The 16,603-nt window shown below is 47.8% G+C and overlaps 6 protein-coding genes across 6 annotated transcripts; 2 read left to right on the top strand and 4 right to left on the bottom strand.

The window, feature by feature from the left end:
* Positions 1-206: 206 nt before the first annotated feature.
* On the bottom strand, positions 207-4,014 carry N7516_000939 (uncharacterized protein; the record flags this gene model as incomplete). Its single annotated transcript, XM_057213661.1, has 3 exons — positions 207-3,467; positions 3,529-3,670; positions 3,722-4,014. The coding sequence occupies 3 exons, from the start codon at positions 4,012-4,014 to the stop codon at positions 207-209; spliced, it is 3,696 nt and encodes a 1,231-aa protein (XP_057075544.1).
* A 636-nt stretch (positions 4,015-4,650) lies between these two features.
* On the bottom strand, positions 4,651-5,820 carry N7516_000938 (uncharacterized protein; the record flags this gene model as incomplete). Its single annotated transcript, XM_057213660.1, has 3 exons — positions 4,651-4,797; positions 4,860-5,533; positions 5,793-5,820. The coding sequence occupies 3 exons, from the start codon at positions 5,818-5,820 to the stop codon at positions 4,651-4,653; spliced, it is 849 nt and encodes a 282-aa protein (XP_057075543.1).
* A 377-nt stretch (positions 5,821-6,197) lies between these two features.
* Positions 6,198-8,421, bottom strand: N7516_000937 (uncharacterized protein; the record flags this gene model as incomplete). The annotated part of the gene is given in 3 exon segments (XM_057213659.1): positions 6,198-7,889; positions 7,907-8,159; positions 8,216-8,421. 3 exon segments carry the CDS (start codon positions 8,419-8,421, stop codon positions 6,198-6,200), a joined length of 2,151 nt encoding a protein of 716 aa, XP_057075542.1.
* A 920-nt stretch (positions 8,422-9,341) lies between these two features.
* Positions 9,342-11,282, top strand: N7516_000936 (uncharacterized protein; the record flags this gene model as incomplete). The annotated part of the gene is made up of 1 exon (XM_057213658.1): positions 9,342-11,282. One exon carries the CDS (start codon positions 9,342-9,344, stop codon positions 11,280-11,282), a length of 1,941 nt encoding a protein of 646 aa, XP_057075541.1.
* A 1,515-nt stretch (positions 11,283-12,797) lies between these two features.
* Positions 12,798-13,670, top strand: N7516_000935 (uncharacterized protein; the record flags this gene model as incomplete). Its single annotated transcript, XM_057213657.1, has 1 exon — positions 12,798-13,670. The coding sequence occupies one exon, from the start codon at positions 12,798-12,800 to the stop codon at positions 13,668-13,670; it is 873 nt and encodes a 290-aa protein (XP_057075540.1).
* A 598-nt stretch (positions 13,671-14,268) lies between these two features.
* Positions 14,269-15,873, bottom strand: N7516_000934 (uncharacterized protein; the record flags this gene model as incomplete). Its single annotated transcript, XM_057213656.1, has 1 exon — positions 14,269-15,873. One exon carries the CDS (start codon positions 15,871-15,873, stop codon positions 14,269-14,271), a length of 1,605 nt encoding a protein of 534 aa, XP_057075539.1.
* Between the last annotated feature and the right edge of the window lie 730 nt (positions 15,874-16,603).

Here is a 16,603-nt window from a genome sequence, read left to right as displayed (position 1 = left end):
TAGAAAAACTTTAGATAATGAATCGAATCTCGCCATCATCCACAATCCACCATTCATCATTCATCATCCCCCATACGTGAGCCAAGTAACAGCAGGGACATGGAATCAGAAGCCGTAAACGCCAATGTAAGAAAACCATGATCATGAACGTGGTCTTCCACGTCTGGGTGGCAAGCCTGCATCATATAAGATAGTGATCGCCATATTTATTTCGGCCGTTTGGCCTCCCATTCATCAATAAGCCGTGATGTTTCTCTAAAAGAAACTGGCTTCATAAGGAAAAGGTCCACTCCAGAGTCCAAGGCCCTGAACTCATCGCGTGAACTACTGAGTCCTGTCAAAGCGATGATTGTCGCCGGAATACAGTTATCCCGTTCTTTCTCGATTGCACGAATGGCACGTGTCGCCTCAAATCCATCCATAACCGGCATAGACATGTCCATGAAAATAAGGTCATATCCCTGCAACATTCTTTCAACTGCATCGACGGCTGCTCTGCCATTCTCAGCTTTATCTAGGACCACCACTTTCCGTTTGTTCATGAAAGTCACCATGAGGTGGAGGTTGATGCTGTTGTCATCTACCACCAAGACCCGAGGTCTGTTTTGGCTCTCCGATAAGGTGCTAACATGATCTGAGCCGCCAGATGAAGCTTGGGTAGATGAAGAAGACCCGGGATTGGCGGAATCAGTACTCCCAGATATTATGCAGCCAGCAGTACACGATGTCGACACGAAAGCGCTACGCTCTGTGGGATCAATTGTGCAATCGCTGGACTCCGGCATGGGGATTGATGGCTCGGCATCTGGTAATCGTGGATTTCCTGATAATGAAGGGTTGGACTCTTCAATTGATAAAGCCGTAAAAGCGGGTCGATGTGGAAGTACTAAGCCTCGCCCAGGATTCTGCACATTCAACATAGGGTTTGTCGGCTTTGCATTAAGACAGTCCAAAATACCGCGAGAAAGTTTTCGTGGACCACAGGGCCGATGTAGAATTGCCAGAGAGCTCGCAAGATGCGACCATTGTGACTTAGAATCATCATAGTCACCTATCTCGCTGCAAAAGACGAGCAGACTTGGCAATTCAGTTGGGAAATCGCGTAATTCTTTTTCGGATAAACTTATTTCATCCGCAAGCAGAATATCAATAGGCTCATTGGCGGGCAGAGGAACAAGCTGCAGACCATACCAATCCGTGATATATCGAGCTATGGAGGCCCAGAACTGATGCTTATCAAGACGAGACGGATCGATTCCCCAAATAGCAACACGCTTCCCACTGTAGTCGACACGCCGGAGTTGAGAAGATGCCGTAGGTATATTTTGGTCTGAATTTTTCTTGTGAGACGGTGATCGTGGATTTTCATCGCCCACTGGACGTTCGAGGGGGAGTGACACCTTGACGATAGTGCCTTCGCCCTGTCGACTTCGAATATTAATTTTTCCGTTGAGGGTTTTCACAATGCCGCGAACAATTGATAGACCCAGACCAGTGCCTACTGATAGGGGATCTTCTTGTGAGAACGGGATGAATAGGTGCTTCCGAAGATATTCCTTTGAGATGCCCTTGCCCGTGTCTGAGATGGTCAATGTCACCATAGCTTCGAGACCCTGGCGTCGAGAGCGAGCTTTTGAGCGCTCACTGGCCTCAATGCAGACAGAAACTCGACCCTTTTCGGTATACTTCAGTGCATTGCCAAGAATATTCATTATTATGCGTCTCAGGGACCCCGGCTGGACTTTGTACATCCAGTCATTGTCAGGAATGTCAACAATGACGTCCACTCCTGAAACGTGACCAACTTGGGTACCATCTTTCACTGACTTGGAGGGAAGTGTCGTCAATATATCTGTGGGGTGATTGGTAGACGTGGCTGACCTCTGTATATGGGAATGACCCAAGCACACACTGTCTATGACATCCTCTGTCAAGAGGGCCACATCTGTCAAAACCAATGTATCAAGGTGTGCCACAGTTTCCTCGGAGGGTTTTGGCTTCCATGGGTCTTTTCCACGCTTGAAGGTTTTCTTGTGTCTCTCCAATGACATTATTTTGCTGAAGTCTAAAACTTGATTCATCGTATCCAGGAGAGTTCGACCACATGTATTTATAGTATCGAGGAGGGTCTCCTGGAACTGGTTCAAGGTAGTACTTCCAAAAAACTCGGCCGCAGCTAAGACACCATGCAACGGGCTGCGTAGTTCATGAGAGATGCTGCTTATAAAATTCCCCTTTTGACGGTCTGCGATAACTGATTCAACGCGGCTGTATTCGGTCATGATAGAGGATCCGAAGGCGTATACTGAGCTCAGATCAACAGCAGGACTGAAAACTCGCGTTGGCTGGGAAGTCCAACAAAAACACCCAGCAAACCACTGGGTATCTGTGGCATTCCACAGTGGGACAAATATGACTTGAGATGCATCAGGAAAGAACTTGTTCAATTTACTGGTCTCCGAAGTCTTGGACTTCTTCCTCTGTTTCTGAGACTCGTCGCTTAACTGATTTTCCGAAGTTGAAAATGTCCCATCGTGGTGGAATGACCAGAGTTTTCCTTTGGGATAGCGATGCGTCAACTGTTTCAGGAAGATATTGTCAAGATTGGCAGCTGGATTTGACAGCGTAGAGCTTGCCTGGTATGAAAATGGATCGTCTTTGGTGGAAAGTGCAAGAATAGGAGCAGAATTTGTAGATTCAGCAGAGTCACAATGACCGGCTGCGAAATATTCGGAGGAGTTGTCACTGGTCTCCAAGAACATGACACCGCCAGCACTATCCAAATCTAGGCTTTGTCGCAAGAGGTTTGCAGCGCGTTGGAAAAGCCAGTGGTTGCTGCTCGAGGAGTCCCCCGAGCTACCGCCGTCCTCTTGCGAGATGTACGATACCGCTGGACTAGAGGGAACACATGTATCATTTTGATCAGAAGCTGGGCTCAAAGGTTGTGTATCGCCGCTTTGGGAGGCTTTTCCTGACCCAGAGCGTGCTGAGTGAAATCCCAGTTCATCGTTTTGGGAGCTTGTCGATCGACTGGCTCTGAGGTTGGGCGATCCCCGCGGGGACGAACTCTGTGCCGAGCTGCTCGAACGAGACGACATGTGAGCGTTGCTAGCAAAACTGGAGTTGCCATCGACAAAAAGATGGAGACCACGCGATAGCCGTGAGGCCCGTCGTCCTTCTGCGGCTTGACGGCTAACCAATAAATAGTCCATTGTTAACTCTGCCACTTTTGCTAATGTATCCTTCTCGATATCAGATAGCCCTTGACGGGGTTCAGAATCCAACACAAACAGACACCCCAAATTGATACCGCTGTCACTAGTTAGGGGCGTTCCCGCATAAAAGCGAGAATGTGGCTCTTGTGTCACAAAAGGCAATTCTTTGAATCGTTCTTCTTGTCGAAGATCGTCGACAACCAAAAATGAATACAATCCATCTTCGTTGTCTGAGCCAAGGGCAACCGTTTCCTATTCGAAGGAATAGGCGTCAATGTGTGAAATATTTACAAAATTACGAATATCAGCCTACCTGACATATATTCCAAGCATCTGACAATGTCGACGTTCCAGCGAAAAGCCTATCTCCTTCTCCGAGGGATGACTTTGAGCTCTTAAGGTTGGTGTTCCTTGTGGCTTCAGCCAATATAAACTGAGAGTCGGTGTTCAACACACTTTAGAAAATGTCAGATCGGGGTAAATGCTAGGGCAGGAGAATAATGTACGTAATTAAAGCACGCTGCGCGTTCAGTTGTAGAGCGGCCAGTTGTGCAAAAGAAGTCAAAGTTGTATTTGGACTTGACGGAGAACTGTCGACAAAATTTGTCTCTGAATCACAGGGATCAGGTATAAAGGGTGTTGATACTCTTGAAAAATCTCCTATTATGGCCACATGCTCATCAACTTGTAGAAGTGATGCATTAAGTGCCGCCGGATTTTCTGGTTGGAAATATCGATATACCTCGCGTTTCTGACGATCTGCCTCGTAGCTCATACTTTGGCTATATGGATTGTCCATAACCTCAAACCCACAAGAGAATGGATATTAACATGCGGGGATGAGAATGCCAACTTTGGGGTTATGATAGACCTGTACACCACACCACGTACGTCATGGCACGTGACGCCATACATTGTCGAGTCATTCCAAGGTATAGAGCTCGCTAAGACATATTCGAGAACTTGAGGTGAAGGGTAAACGTGGCATAGATTGCTTGGATTGCTCATTATTCATGTGTATAACCTCTATGTACCTGGGTAAGTAACCTTGGAACCAACCCGGATTTACATAAGAAGATGACACGAGGAGGAATGAAGACATTGCACACTCATAAGTAGATCAAGTAATTAGATGCACAAAATCCAACATGCATGGGCGATGATACATGTTGAGAGCCAGTTTCACTGGAGTATGAATATCCCCATGTGAGAGATCACGCCAAATTAAAGAGAAGATGGGTACAAGAAGAGTATCTGCCAGTTCATAATTGGAGCGAAAAAAAAGATAAAAGACTCGGGGTATTATGCAAGAGATCAAATGAAAGAAACGCCAGAACGCTGGAGATCCAAAATAAAGGGAGAGAAAAAGGGTGATGTTGGTCGTGGACCATTGGCGATGCCTCATAAAGTAGTTCCGTGGTAAACCCTCTCAGGATCAGCGTTTAAGGTCTAGATCATGAACAAGGGAAACGACCAAAGCATTGACAACATGGCCAGTCTTCCACCCTTGATCAACGAGGGGTTCACGTTCATTTAGCAAGTGACCTAGGTAAGCGATTCGAACGCGACTATCATTCTTGAGCTAAACAGAAAATTAGCAATAATCCAGAAAACGAAGCAAATAAATGAATAGCAAACACCAACCTTGGCTTCGTGGTGCACCTTTCTGGCCAGAAATCCCACAGTCTGACCCTTACCAATAGAAATCAGGATATCCGGACCTCCACGATCACTCAAGCGCGCACGCACACGGATCAAATCCCGCTCACTCGTCTTCCCCTTCTCCTCACGGCGACGTTCAACATCCTGGGAAATCAACTCGTCCCCGGAAGCATCATCCGTAGCGAGCTTACCATCCGAGAGTGCTCCAGAATCGTGCTCCTCTTCCTCATATCCAACAGGACCACCATCTTCACTACCTATCCGCGAAGACGAAGGAACCATATTCTCCGGATCACTAACAACACACTGCGGAACCTTGTAAAGTACGCCCTGCTCATCATAGCACCCCTCACAAAGATCCCCAGTGGGAACAGTAATCCCCGCAGCATCGATAATGCCCTGCGCAGTGACCAAGTCACCGCTACGAATCAGCGAAGCCACCGTCGAAACAGCGGCCCATATCTCCGGCCTGCCGGTAACGCGCGTCTCGAAGAACTCTGCGCGCTCACGGTCCAGCTGTGCGCGCGTCCAGGTCCGTCGCCTGCTGCGCCACACATGGTTGCGCACTGGTTCGTTGTAGTGCTCGTTTAGAGGGAGGTTGGGGCGCCGAGTTCGTTGCCTGGACTGCGCAGAGCGGTCGCTGGTATCCCTCGTAACTGTTAGATGTGGGATGCGTTCTTGGTTGTGGGGTTGGTCGTCGACGTTATGCGACAACACTGACGCGCAACATCCCTGTGTGGAAGGCGGGATTGTTAGTTATGATTAGGGCGCCATTTGCGGGTTTGGACATTATGGAGATGAGAGCCGGGGCTTTAAAGTCGTGTGACATTTGATGCCAAGCAACGTGACCAGTCTTAATGGTGATGATATATGTATAGGTTCTTGGGGTTATGGGGGTCGGGGTCAGCTTCTTACCATCTTGTTTGCGATCAACGAGCTCCATATGAGGAGGGGAAGTACTTTTGAGAGGGGCTTGCGTGGAGTAGTGGTCAACGCTCTAAAGCGAACTAGATCCTCAAGGTTGAGCACAGACCTACTGGGTTGGAGACGAAGCAAAAAGAGGCAGCTGTCAAACGAAAAGGAATAGAAAATGAAAATGAAAATGAAAATGAAACACAAGCGGAAACAAAAGAAGAAACAAGAGTACATTCCACAATTTGTCCTATTTGCCCATCTCATGCCACCAGGACGGCTCCAACAGTCACACAATGATCTACAGAGCACAATTGCTTAATTCGTACAGAGTACAGAGTACAGAGTACAGGGGTATAACTGAAAAATCACATGAATTCTCATTAGATTATACGAATAAGCCTAAATTTAGTCGTCTTCGTCGTCACTCCCAAAGATAGCTTTGAAAACTGCATCGCCAGGCCGCTCTGCCTCCAGGGCATCATTGCGCTCAGCTTCAACAACTACCGGGGGTGGCACCGCGATAGCAGGCTGACCACCTACAGATGGATCAAGGCCATCTGCTGTAGGGAGATAACCTAACGAGTCTATGAGAAGTTGGTTCATGATGTCCTGCGACACCAATGGTTTGGGCCCAGTGTCAGCTTGGTATCCAGCGGATTGGAATCGGGTGCCAGGTCCGGAACTGGAGGCCCCAGGCCGTTCGTCGGAGTCAAGTTGCACATTCTCTGGTGGTTTGATGTTGAATCGCTTGCATAGAAGACGAGTTGGGTAGAAGGGGATTGTGCTTCGGGTCATTGGGCCGAACATGCCAATTTTGGCAGCCGCTACTGCAGGGTCGTCTGGCTTTTCAGCGGGCCTGCTGAGCCCAGATTCTGCAGAGTCAGGGGCATCCGAGACAATCTTGGGCGCGGTGGAAGAGGAGGTAAATCGGGACGCCATAACTCCGGACATGGGTTTGAAGACCTCGGCAGCTCGGCCAAATTCTTGCATCTCTATAACCCATTCATCGGTGCTGGAACCTTCCACTCGTTCTGGGAGGGTAGAGCGAGTCCCGGCACTAACTTCGAGGAATATTTGGTAGCGTTCACGCTTTTTCTCATCCTCTTGGTAAGGCATCCACCCACTAACGGCCCGAGCTAGGGCTTGGGCGGCAATCTGTTTGTCGAGTTTTGGCACGAGGTCCCAAAGATCCTTCCGCCTTTGTGATTCGGGGAGTTGGTATCCTTCGGGTGCCTTTTCTCCTAAAGCCGGAGGTAAATTGGCGTTGCCGGTAAGTTTGGCAATCTTATCTCGTGCCTCGGGGGTCATATAATCAAAGATAGACTTTCCAGGCAGCTGGGCCTCGCCTAGAAGCGCTGCTCTAGACGTGGGATTAAGCGAGGAGGCTTTTGCGGCGTCAGCGGTAGAGACATAATTCGATCGATCCCGTTTTTCTGACGAGATTTCCTTCGCTGGTTTCCAGTCCTCGGGTATCGCAGGAGGATCGTATTTCTTCTCTGAGATCGACAGGCCCGTGATCGCATCGGCAAGGATGAATCCATCTAGCGGTAGGCGCCCGTCGCGGCACTTTCGGAAACCTCCAATCCCGCGTGATGCGGCCATCTTCTTCGATATGAACACGGGCTTTGAATTCAAGAGTGGGTTGGATGACGCGATTGTTGGTTCTGGTTTGACCTTTTTCTTCTTCTTTTTATCCCCTCCAATGGTCTTGTTGTATGATATTTGTGGACCTAGAGAATAAGGATCCTCGTCGTCCGACCCAGTGTCATTCAGAGGGCCAACCCCGAGTCCTCCCCGCCGAGATTCCTTCGGCTTCGGGGGCTGACCTTTCCCTTGGATAGCTAACCGGCCCCCAAAGAATGAATCTGATTCCTCAGAACCTTGGATGGGCTGCAGAGCATTGTGAGACTCTAGGCGCGACTCACCCTCAAACCCAAGACCTTTGCGGTCGGTCTTGCGAATGAAAGCAACCATGGGTGGGTTTTCAGGAGCAAAAAGGTATGTTTCTCCCGCATCGCCACCCGGAGCAGAAATTTCATCCAGATTGGCTTTGCGTCGCACCTTAGGCCCGATTCCTTGACCTTCGCGCCAGCCCATCTTTTCAAGAGCTTCACTCCCATGGTTTCTCCGCCTGTTTTCAATATATCCATGAGTCCTGCTCTGCGTGTAGCATCTAGCTCGGTCGGGCCGAAACCGGCGAATTCATCGGCGGTCTGTAGTTGTCTGGCTTCTTCCTGTTCTCGTAGGTCATCCGCATCCATAAAATCCTCGGGTCGTTTCTGTTCGGCCTTCCGGGCACGGTTCTGACGCGAGGAGACAAAGGTTGCAGGGGTCCACCCTTCTTTCGAGCCGACGGAATTGAAGTATCTAGCAGACGTTAGTGGTTGTCCTTCCGAAGGTTATTGGGTTAAAGAGCTACCCACCCCGCGCTGAATCCACCGGTGAAAGCGCCATGAAGACGTTTGTTCCCATGTTCGTCCCTCAGTTCCTGTTTCCATATTGGTACAAAGGAGCCATCGTCGCGAACACTCTCGTCGAGTGGTGGTAACGGGGTTCCATAGAAGGCGTATGGGGATTGCTCTGCTTGAAGGTCGGCTTCGAGCGCGGCGCGAGTACGTTTTAGGGCCATATTTTGCGAATGGGACAGTCACCCATTGAGGAGTTGCTGATCACGTCATCTGCATGGGGGAGGTTGTGTGTGTTGAAAAAAGTTATAAATGAAGGTGTGTGAGAGTCGCATTGACAGCTCTTAGCTGCGGGTTTATGCCTAAGGCCACAGCCCGAGGCTTTGGCTTATATAAGAGCTGAGTCAGGAATGTCTCACCCGGGGGCCAGCCCGTGAAGAATCTTGGAACAATAACCCTAATGTTTAGTCTAATGCCGATCAATCCTGAAATGCTTGATCTATTCTCTTTAGTAAAAGAACTAAATAAAATAAATAAATAAATAAATCATTGTTTCAATAGTATATAACATAGGTAGGTATCGACAGAGTATGGAATAAATATCTTGTAATTCTTGGCAGATACACAAAGAGCCGCCAGTCTCCGAAATTAGACTTGGCCCTGATTGGGGGCGGGTTGCCACGTTCCTTTAATCTTTGGATCTTTGATCAACCCCCTTGTTAGGAAGATCTACATATTCTACGGAGTACATATTCTACATATAATGTTCATCATAGGTACTGTATATATTCCATTAACTAACCATTTAAACTACAATATATATAGTTGTCTTAAATAAAATATTTTACATGTACCCAGGTAATTTAAAGAAACACCAGCCAAGAACTCTATTCCAAGTTATGATGTTTGTCAACCCTTGGCGTTTTGGGGGCCTTTGGAGACTTTGCAGGCTTTAGGGGCGTTATGTCGACTTCTCTTCTTCTTTTCTTCCCTCTCAAACTTCTAAGTTTCTATTACAATTATGTCCTTTTCCACCTCCTTTTCATAGCCTTCGTGCTTGTCCTTGTCAATAATCCCTGCAAGGTCGTCGAAATTTAGTGTCCAGCTGAAAACCTAGCTCCCGATTTTTCGGGAACCATTCTCAATGCTCGGCTCATTCCCTCGGAGTCGCAGGCTATTCTACCTGCTATTGGCCTGCGCAATAACCACCACATGCCTCATCAACCTCCTAATCCTCACCCATGCTGTCGACAACTCTATAATCCGTCTTCCTAATCTGGGTCTCTTCGCCGCAAAAACAAGTCCCGTGTTCGGGGAGTATGCGCACGATGAACACCCTATCGCCGACTTAATGAGGGACGCGAACCGAAAATGGCAAGAATATGACAATAGCCGCACGACAAGCTTCCGCCAAACAGTCGCCAAATACCGTGAAACATATGGACGACACCCACCTCCCGGTTTCAAGGAATGGTACATGTTCGCACGCAAAAGGAAGGCGCATAATGTGGACGATTTCCAACAGATTACGGGCGATCTGCGGCCTTTTTGGGCGGTTCCTCCGGCGGAAATTCGACAGAGGGCAGCCAAGTTACAATCTAGCGAGGGCATTGCAGGTGTGCAAATCCGAAATAAGAAGGTTGTTTACTCCTCTGTTGAAGGATGGAGGGTTGAAACACTGCGGAAGTCGATTAAAAAAATTGCTCGGTATCTTCCAGACATGGATATTGCGCTTAATATTATGGATCAGCCGCGAGTCATGGTTTCATTTGAGGATATACAGGAATACCTCCACACCGAAGCCCTCACCAGAAGCTTACCCAGCGATGCGCAGGATCGATTCACCCCAAACATGAAATATTTGTTAGAGGAAGGTTCCAATGTCGAGGATCGTGTTGACCCATCTTGGTTCTCCATCGCTGGAAAGCTATACATGGACTTCGCCAAAGATTCCTGTGACCCCCACTCTCCCGCTCGGAATGACAATCTCACTGTGGGAGATGCCGACAAGCTCTACAAATCCCCCTCGGGTGGGTTTGTCACCAACTTTACTGCTTCCTCTGATTTATGCACCGTCGGTCCCGTTCTCGGAGAAAACCACGGGTTTTTGTTCTCGGCATCCAGCAACCTCATCACAAGGAAACTGGTCCCAGTCTTCAGCGAATGCAAGGTTAGCGTGAACAACGATATTCTTTTCCCTGCAAATATGTATTTCATGAATGACAAGCGCTATGTATACAATTCGCGACACGACTATGAGTGGAAGGACAAAGCGGAGACTCTCCTCTGGCGTGGCGTCACATCTGGGGGCGTTCAGCTTGCAGATAATTGGCAGCATATGCACCGCCAACGCTTTGTGCAAATTACCAACAATACTGACATGAGATCAGAGACGGTCTCCATTCTCTCCGAAACTAGCCCGGGGCAGTATCATACCTATCCCGACTTCTACCCAAGCAAATTTTCATTGGACCATTTCGATGTTGGCTTCACTGAGGCTTGGGGCTGTATCCCGAATTGCTCCTTCTACAACGATATTTGGACGTACAAAAAGCCCAAGGATTTCAGCGAGCAGTTCAAGGCGAAATACCTCGTCGATATTGATGGTCACAGCTTCTCCGGGCGGTGGCGCGCCTTCCAGCTTAGCAAATCCCTAGGGATCAAGGCCACCATTTTTCGCGAATGGCATGACTCTAGGCTCTTCCCCTGGCGTCACTTCGTCCCTATGGACAACCGCTACGATGACCTGTACGCATTAATGACCTACTTCCTCGGTCTGGAACCACAAGCATCCCCCGTGGATGACTTCTCAATTAGCGAGCCATACATCCAAAAGCATGACTTTGAGGCTGAGGTTATGGCGTCTCAAAGTCGGGAATGGGCGCAGCATGCGCTGCGCAACGAAGACCTTACTATCTATCTCTATCTTCTTCTCCTTGAGTACGGACGCATCATTGATGACAATCGCGATAGCATTGGGTACGGTGGCGATGGAAGTGAGCTGGACCAGTTTGACGATCAATACCCTTTCTCTCCGGCGATACCGAATATCGTAAATCCTCCACTGAACACTGATGAACAATGATTTCCCCATATATGCCATTTCTGTTGCATTCTGTTGCATATGCTTTCTCTCTTCACTGGGGCTGCCTACTTTTGCATTTGAAGTATCTGTTCGTTTAGTTACTTATGTCTTAATGACTAACTACATTTTTATCTCATCAGCGTTACTTCAGTGCGTCTGTTTGTTATCTTGTATATGTTAATATCGTCAGATTGATTTGTGAGAAGAAATGAATACCAATCTCCGATATGTATATCTGAGTATAGTAGTGAAAATATATTTCAGCAGTAACGTATTCGATGAAGGATAAAAGTTTTCTAGTATTTAATTTGATACTTAAGTATCTCACCATGATATTAGCCTCAATTGATAAATACTAAAGACCTACACGACATGGAGAATATAGATGCAGTGGAGCCCAATCTTACGGAAGCGAGACTTGTGCGATCCGCTCATATTGCCAACACCGAAGTCTCCACACATCAACTAGCATCATTGGTCTAGTGGTAGAATTCGTCGTTGCCATCGACGAGGCCCGTGTTCGATTCACGGATGATGCACAACAATTTCTTTTTGACTTTTTAAGTCATTTGTAGGGTCGAGAATTTTCTAGGCTTTTTTTTTGGTGTATATAGGTTGAACGGAAAACGGTCGATGAGCGTTATCTCAGGCGCGCAATATGACATAGACATGGCTAGAAAATCATACGGTCCAAGCCCTATCCTAGCTTCACTGAAACTAGAGAGCCGCAGCGGCCCCTCCTTTGGAAGCATAGCTTGCGAGGTGTAGATGGTTCAGTCATGCGATACCTGCTTGCGTGCTGAAGGGGATATTAACTATTCCGGATTCTTCAATACCTTTGAATTTAAAGAAGAAGAAGTTTATAAATGCCCCTCCCCGAGGCAAAACTGCTAAGAAGCAGTTGAAGAGTGGAAGAACCATAAAAGGTAGCGAATAGCCAATAGATGTTGTTCTTTCTACGGCGCATAGGGACATGATGCCAATGATTGCTATCACCTAGTACAAGAGAACCGACCGGCTGGTTAGAAGCCGAAGCTAGGTGTTTGGTACTAGAAGGTTTACACTGAATTTAATGAGAATAAAGGTCAGTAGTTCTCTGGCAAGCCGATAGAGAAGACTCGGCAAGCCAAATTTGATGCAATTGCTTCGTTAGCGACAGCAACAGAACCAGCTGCTAAGTGTAGCTACGGCTTTGGTGGCATGGCCATTGCGGCAGATGATGCTATCCAGGCCGAGGATCAGATTAAAGATCAGATTGATGATAAAGGATTCATCGGATCGGTAACCACAAAGGTGTCAATTGCAAAGCGACAGCCCAAATAGGAAAGTGGGAAAGTCCGGTACGATCGATACATCATGTACATCATGTGCAAATTATGAGGTAACCCAACCACACCACTCCTACCTACATATGTATATAGACCTCCAGGGTCTTTTTCACATCTCAAGTCATCTGCTCCTTCCTGGATACTGTATACTCTACTCATAGTAGGAAAGCAAGGATACTTCGAAACAATGGCTGGGTCCACACGCGCCAGATATGGAAGGGACGTGGAAAGCTACCTAGACGACCTGCCTCCTTCCACAAACATATATACCTACGAAGGGAAAGAACAATTTGAGGAAATCGCAACAGTTGAATTTGAGCGCCTAGAACACTCGTTACGCCATCTCCAGTCTGAACCGCTTGATAACTCTCTTGACATATCAGAATACTTTGTTATAATCATCGACACGCTATCGTTCCGGAGGGACTTCTTCGGCCTCAAGCTAGACGTTGGCGTTCGTCAATTCTATAACCCGACACTTCACACATTGATTTTGAGAATGACTTTGCTCGAGCATTCTGATATTGCCATGGCATTTCACAATAGAGTAGTGGCAGCTTTGGGGCCTATGGGGCTCGATGAAGCAATCTTCACATATGGACGGGTAACCATCAATGTCGGCAGCGGAAACACGAAAGAGCCGGATGGGGATTGGGGCCACAGGCAGCGTCCTCGTGGTGTTCATAACCGGCCCTCGGTAGTCCTGGAAGTTGGCCTTTCAGAGCCCGACACAAAATTGCCCAACGACGCAAGAATGTGGGTGGATCCCACCGAGGGGAAAGCAAACATGGCCATCACCATCAGAATCCACCACCGGAAGCCCATGGTCACAATCCAGACGTGGGAATGGGATTCAAATTCCCAACGGTCCTATGTTACACAATCATGTGTGATAGAGAAGACTGGCGACAATACCACCGTCTCGCAGCACGCTCTTACCATCCCATTCACACTGCTCTTCCGACGACCTCCTTCCAATCCTCAAGAGACTGATATCCGATTACAAAAGGAGGACCTTGTAGATCTGGGAACTAGGGTCTGGGAGATACAAGAGTGGTGATTCTATCTGTATCCTTGAAGTGAGCGTCAAAGTTGGCTTCTCTCCTCCCATATCTGTACAACTACAAATTCATTACTACAATACTACATCGTGCACCTTCATGCTCTTATCTACACATGTATCTTGTAGATATCAACAAGTTGATCTGTACTACAATAGGAGTACTATCTTTCACATAAATTATGAAGAGTCTAAGTGATAATGTTTTATCTGTGGGGCACAAGAAGTGTTATAATTACGCCATGTCTGAGTTGCATCGCCAAATTATTCACAGAAATGACCTATCAAAGGAGATTTGGCCACCAAAATGGTTCATGCTCGATTGAACCGATGTCTTAAATGACAATATTCCTCTGTTATTCCCGAGGTGTTTTCTCTGTCTCTCTCTCTTACTGCCAAATCACTGCCAGACGACACGCAGGAGTGAAGCAGAACGGTTAGCTAATGCGGGTTTAAGAAGAAATGGTATATTCAGGTCAGAGCAGGCGGAGCCTTCTCATTCCACCAGAGCCCCCAAATTCACAGAATATTGCAAATTATGTTGACAAAATGAATAAAGAAATATATAAGGAAAATGGCGAGCCAGACAAACCCTCAACTAAGAAGGTCCATCACGAAGCAGCAGGAAAGCTTCGTACTGCCTCCGAGTCATCTTTCGACACTTCTTGCCCCAGTAGATCATCGGTATAGTGGTCATAATAAAGCAGAAGCTCAAAACGCCAATCGCAATAAAAACCTGCGCAAGACTCTGCGCATCCAACCAATTCTGAGCCGTGAATGTGAAAAGACAACCAATAGTGTTGTTAATGACAGAGACACCGACCATGCCCTCCAGCACCATATCCGGATACGCATCCATGAGATACGCCATGCTAAGATCGCCTGCACAACCCCAGCCGAAACCAATGAAACCCAGTCCAAGGTATGGCATATGCCAGTCCCAGCCTTTGTCCGAGCCGATCCCGAAGAGCATGAGACCAGCAGGGCCGATGAACGCAACAGGCAACAGGAGCCAGAGACGCTGCTCAGCCTCGAAGATGCCCTTGTTTCGCTTGGCCATCCACATCACAAAGAAGTCAGAAAACCAACCACCGTAAATGCAGCCGAGAACCGACCCGATCAGGGTCGGCACGTTCATGATTCCTACTGCAGCGTCGGTGTAGTTCCAGGGCGCCTCGTACCAATTGTCCGTTTCAACGGTGAGGTAGAAGGTCAACCAGGCGTCTTGGGCACCCCATTGAAGGCCCGAGTAGAGGACTGCCGGGAAGGTGAAGACGCGCAGGGTGTGTAATAGGCGACGGCCATACTGCTTGAAGCCCGTGCCGACCAGTGTTGGCGATGGGGTGATCAGCGCTATGCGCTGGAAATACGTCTTTCCTTTTTCCTGGCCGCATTCTTTGTCAGGCTCACAGTCGGAGGGTGTCGGCTGCACGCTCGCAATCGGTGCCTCCTTTTTATTCAGCGCGACATCATTCGACGTGCGTTCAGAATTGCTAGGAGGTGCATCATGTCCGTGAATAGGGTTGTTCCGATCGAAAGATGTTTCCTCCAATGTGAAATAAAAGATAACGATCAAGCCTCCGGATATAATGACAGCAAGCCAGCCCACCCATCTCCATCCTAGGGGAGAGTCGACGATAAAGCTGGACACCATGGGTCCCATGAATGTACCGATACTAGTGGCAAGAACGTATAATCCCAGGACCAGACCTCTTTGATGCTGAAAGAACAGATCAGAAAGAGACAGCTGGGCAAGCGCCTCGGCACAGGATTCGGAGGCGCCCACGAAAAATTGGCTCCAGATGTTGTCTCTGACATTTTGTGTGCGGGCTAGCCCGATGGAGCCAACGACGGAAAACACCAGACAAATCAGATAGGAGATACGTCTTCCGTATAAGAAAGGTGCCGGGCCGAGTAGCAATGTGGTATATCCAATAGCGACAAACAAGACGCCTGCGGCAATGTTGATCTGGTCCCACGTAATACCCAATTCAGCGTTCATGCCATTTCCAGCACTGCTAGCATCATTGGCGGTTGCCGCGGTCAGGGCAACAAACACAAGGACCAACAGTGAATGCCAATGCCGTCTCCAGGTGCTCCAGTTCAGTGGATCATTTGGAGAATTTGTGGGTGTGGGAATTAATGCGACCTCCCCGTCAACGCAAATGCGTTCGGTGCCATTGAGTAGTAGGTCCTCTTCCATTGCTGAATTCAAAATCGGAATCTGATTAAAACCCGACCTGGCAAGCCAGTCATGCTGGAGACATTTTACTGAGAAAAGAGAGTCTCTATGAGAGGAGAAAAGAAAACAAGAAGGAAAATTGCGAGGATAAGAATTTTCGACCTGTGGGGCAGTCCTGCAAGAGATAAGCCTTGGAACAACAGGCTAAGCATTTCCAAGCACAACTTAATATGTTTCCTTTGTTTATTACATTTGTATACTTTCTTTCACTTTATATATCAAACCAGAATGGCTTAGATTATACCAGAAAAATATATTCGCCTCTAGGGCTGTTCCCGATAGCGGCCGTGGACCTTAAGTGGACTTATTACGGCTTCATATCCCCTCCTACAACTTTCATCTCCTTCACTTCCAGCTTACTATGATAGTATTTTATAGTGGACCTTAGTTTGAATCCCTCTTGGGGCATTATGCTATATGGAGTGGGTACTTTTCCATATGATTTATTTTGGTTTACCCTTACAGTAAGATCGACCAAGGAGACCCATATGTAACATCTACATGACAACACTTCCGTCCGTTGAAGCTCGAATATGCGCCACGTCGTCGAATCGACGCCTTTGTTCACAAGTTCAAGAGGTGGCGGTAGTTGGGCGAGAGAGCATACCGCGTATCTTTCTACTTCCTCAAGCTAGGTCCACCTGGGAAGGAGGCTTAGAAGAGGAAAGCTGTGTCATTTCCACTCGATCGA

This window comes from Penicillium verrucosum (genome assembly GCF_028828655.1).
Source record: "Penicillium verrucosum strain IBT 35672 chromosome Unknown utg000001l_segment0_segment0, whole genome shotgun sequence".
Taxonomy (NCBI): domain Eukaryota; kingdom Fungi; phylum Ascomycota; class Eurotiomycetes; order Eurotiales; family Aspergillaceae; genus Penicillium; species Penicillium verrucosum.
This window is presented reverse-complemented; position numbering and strand designations above follow the sequence as displayed.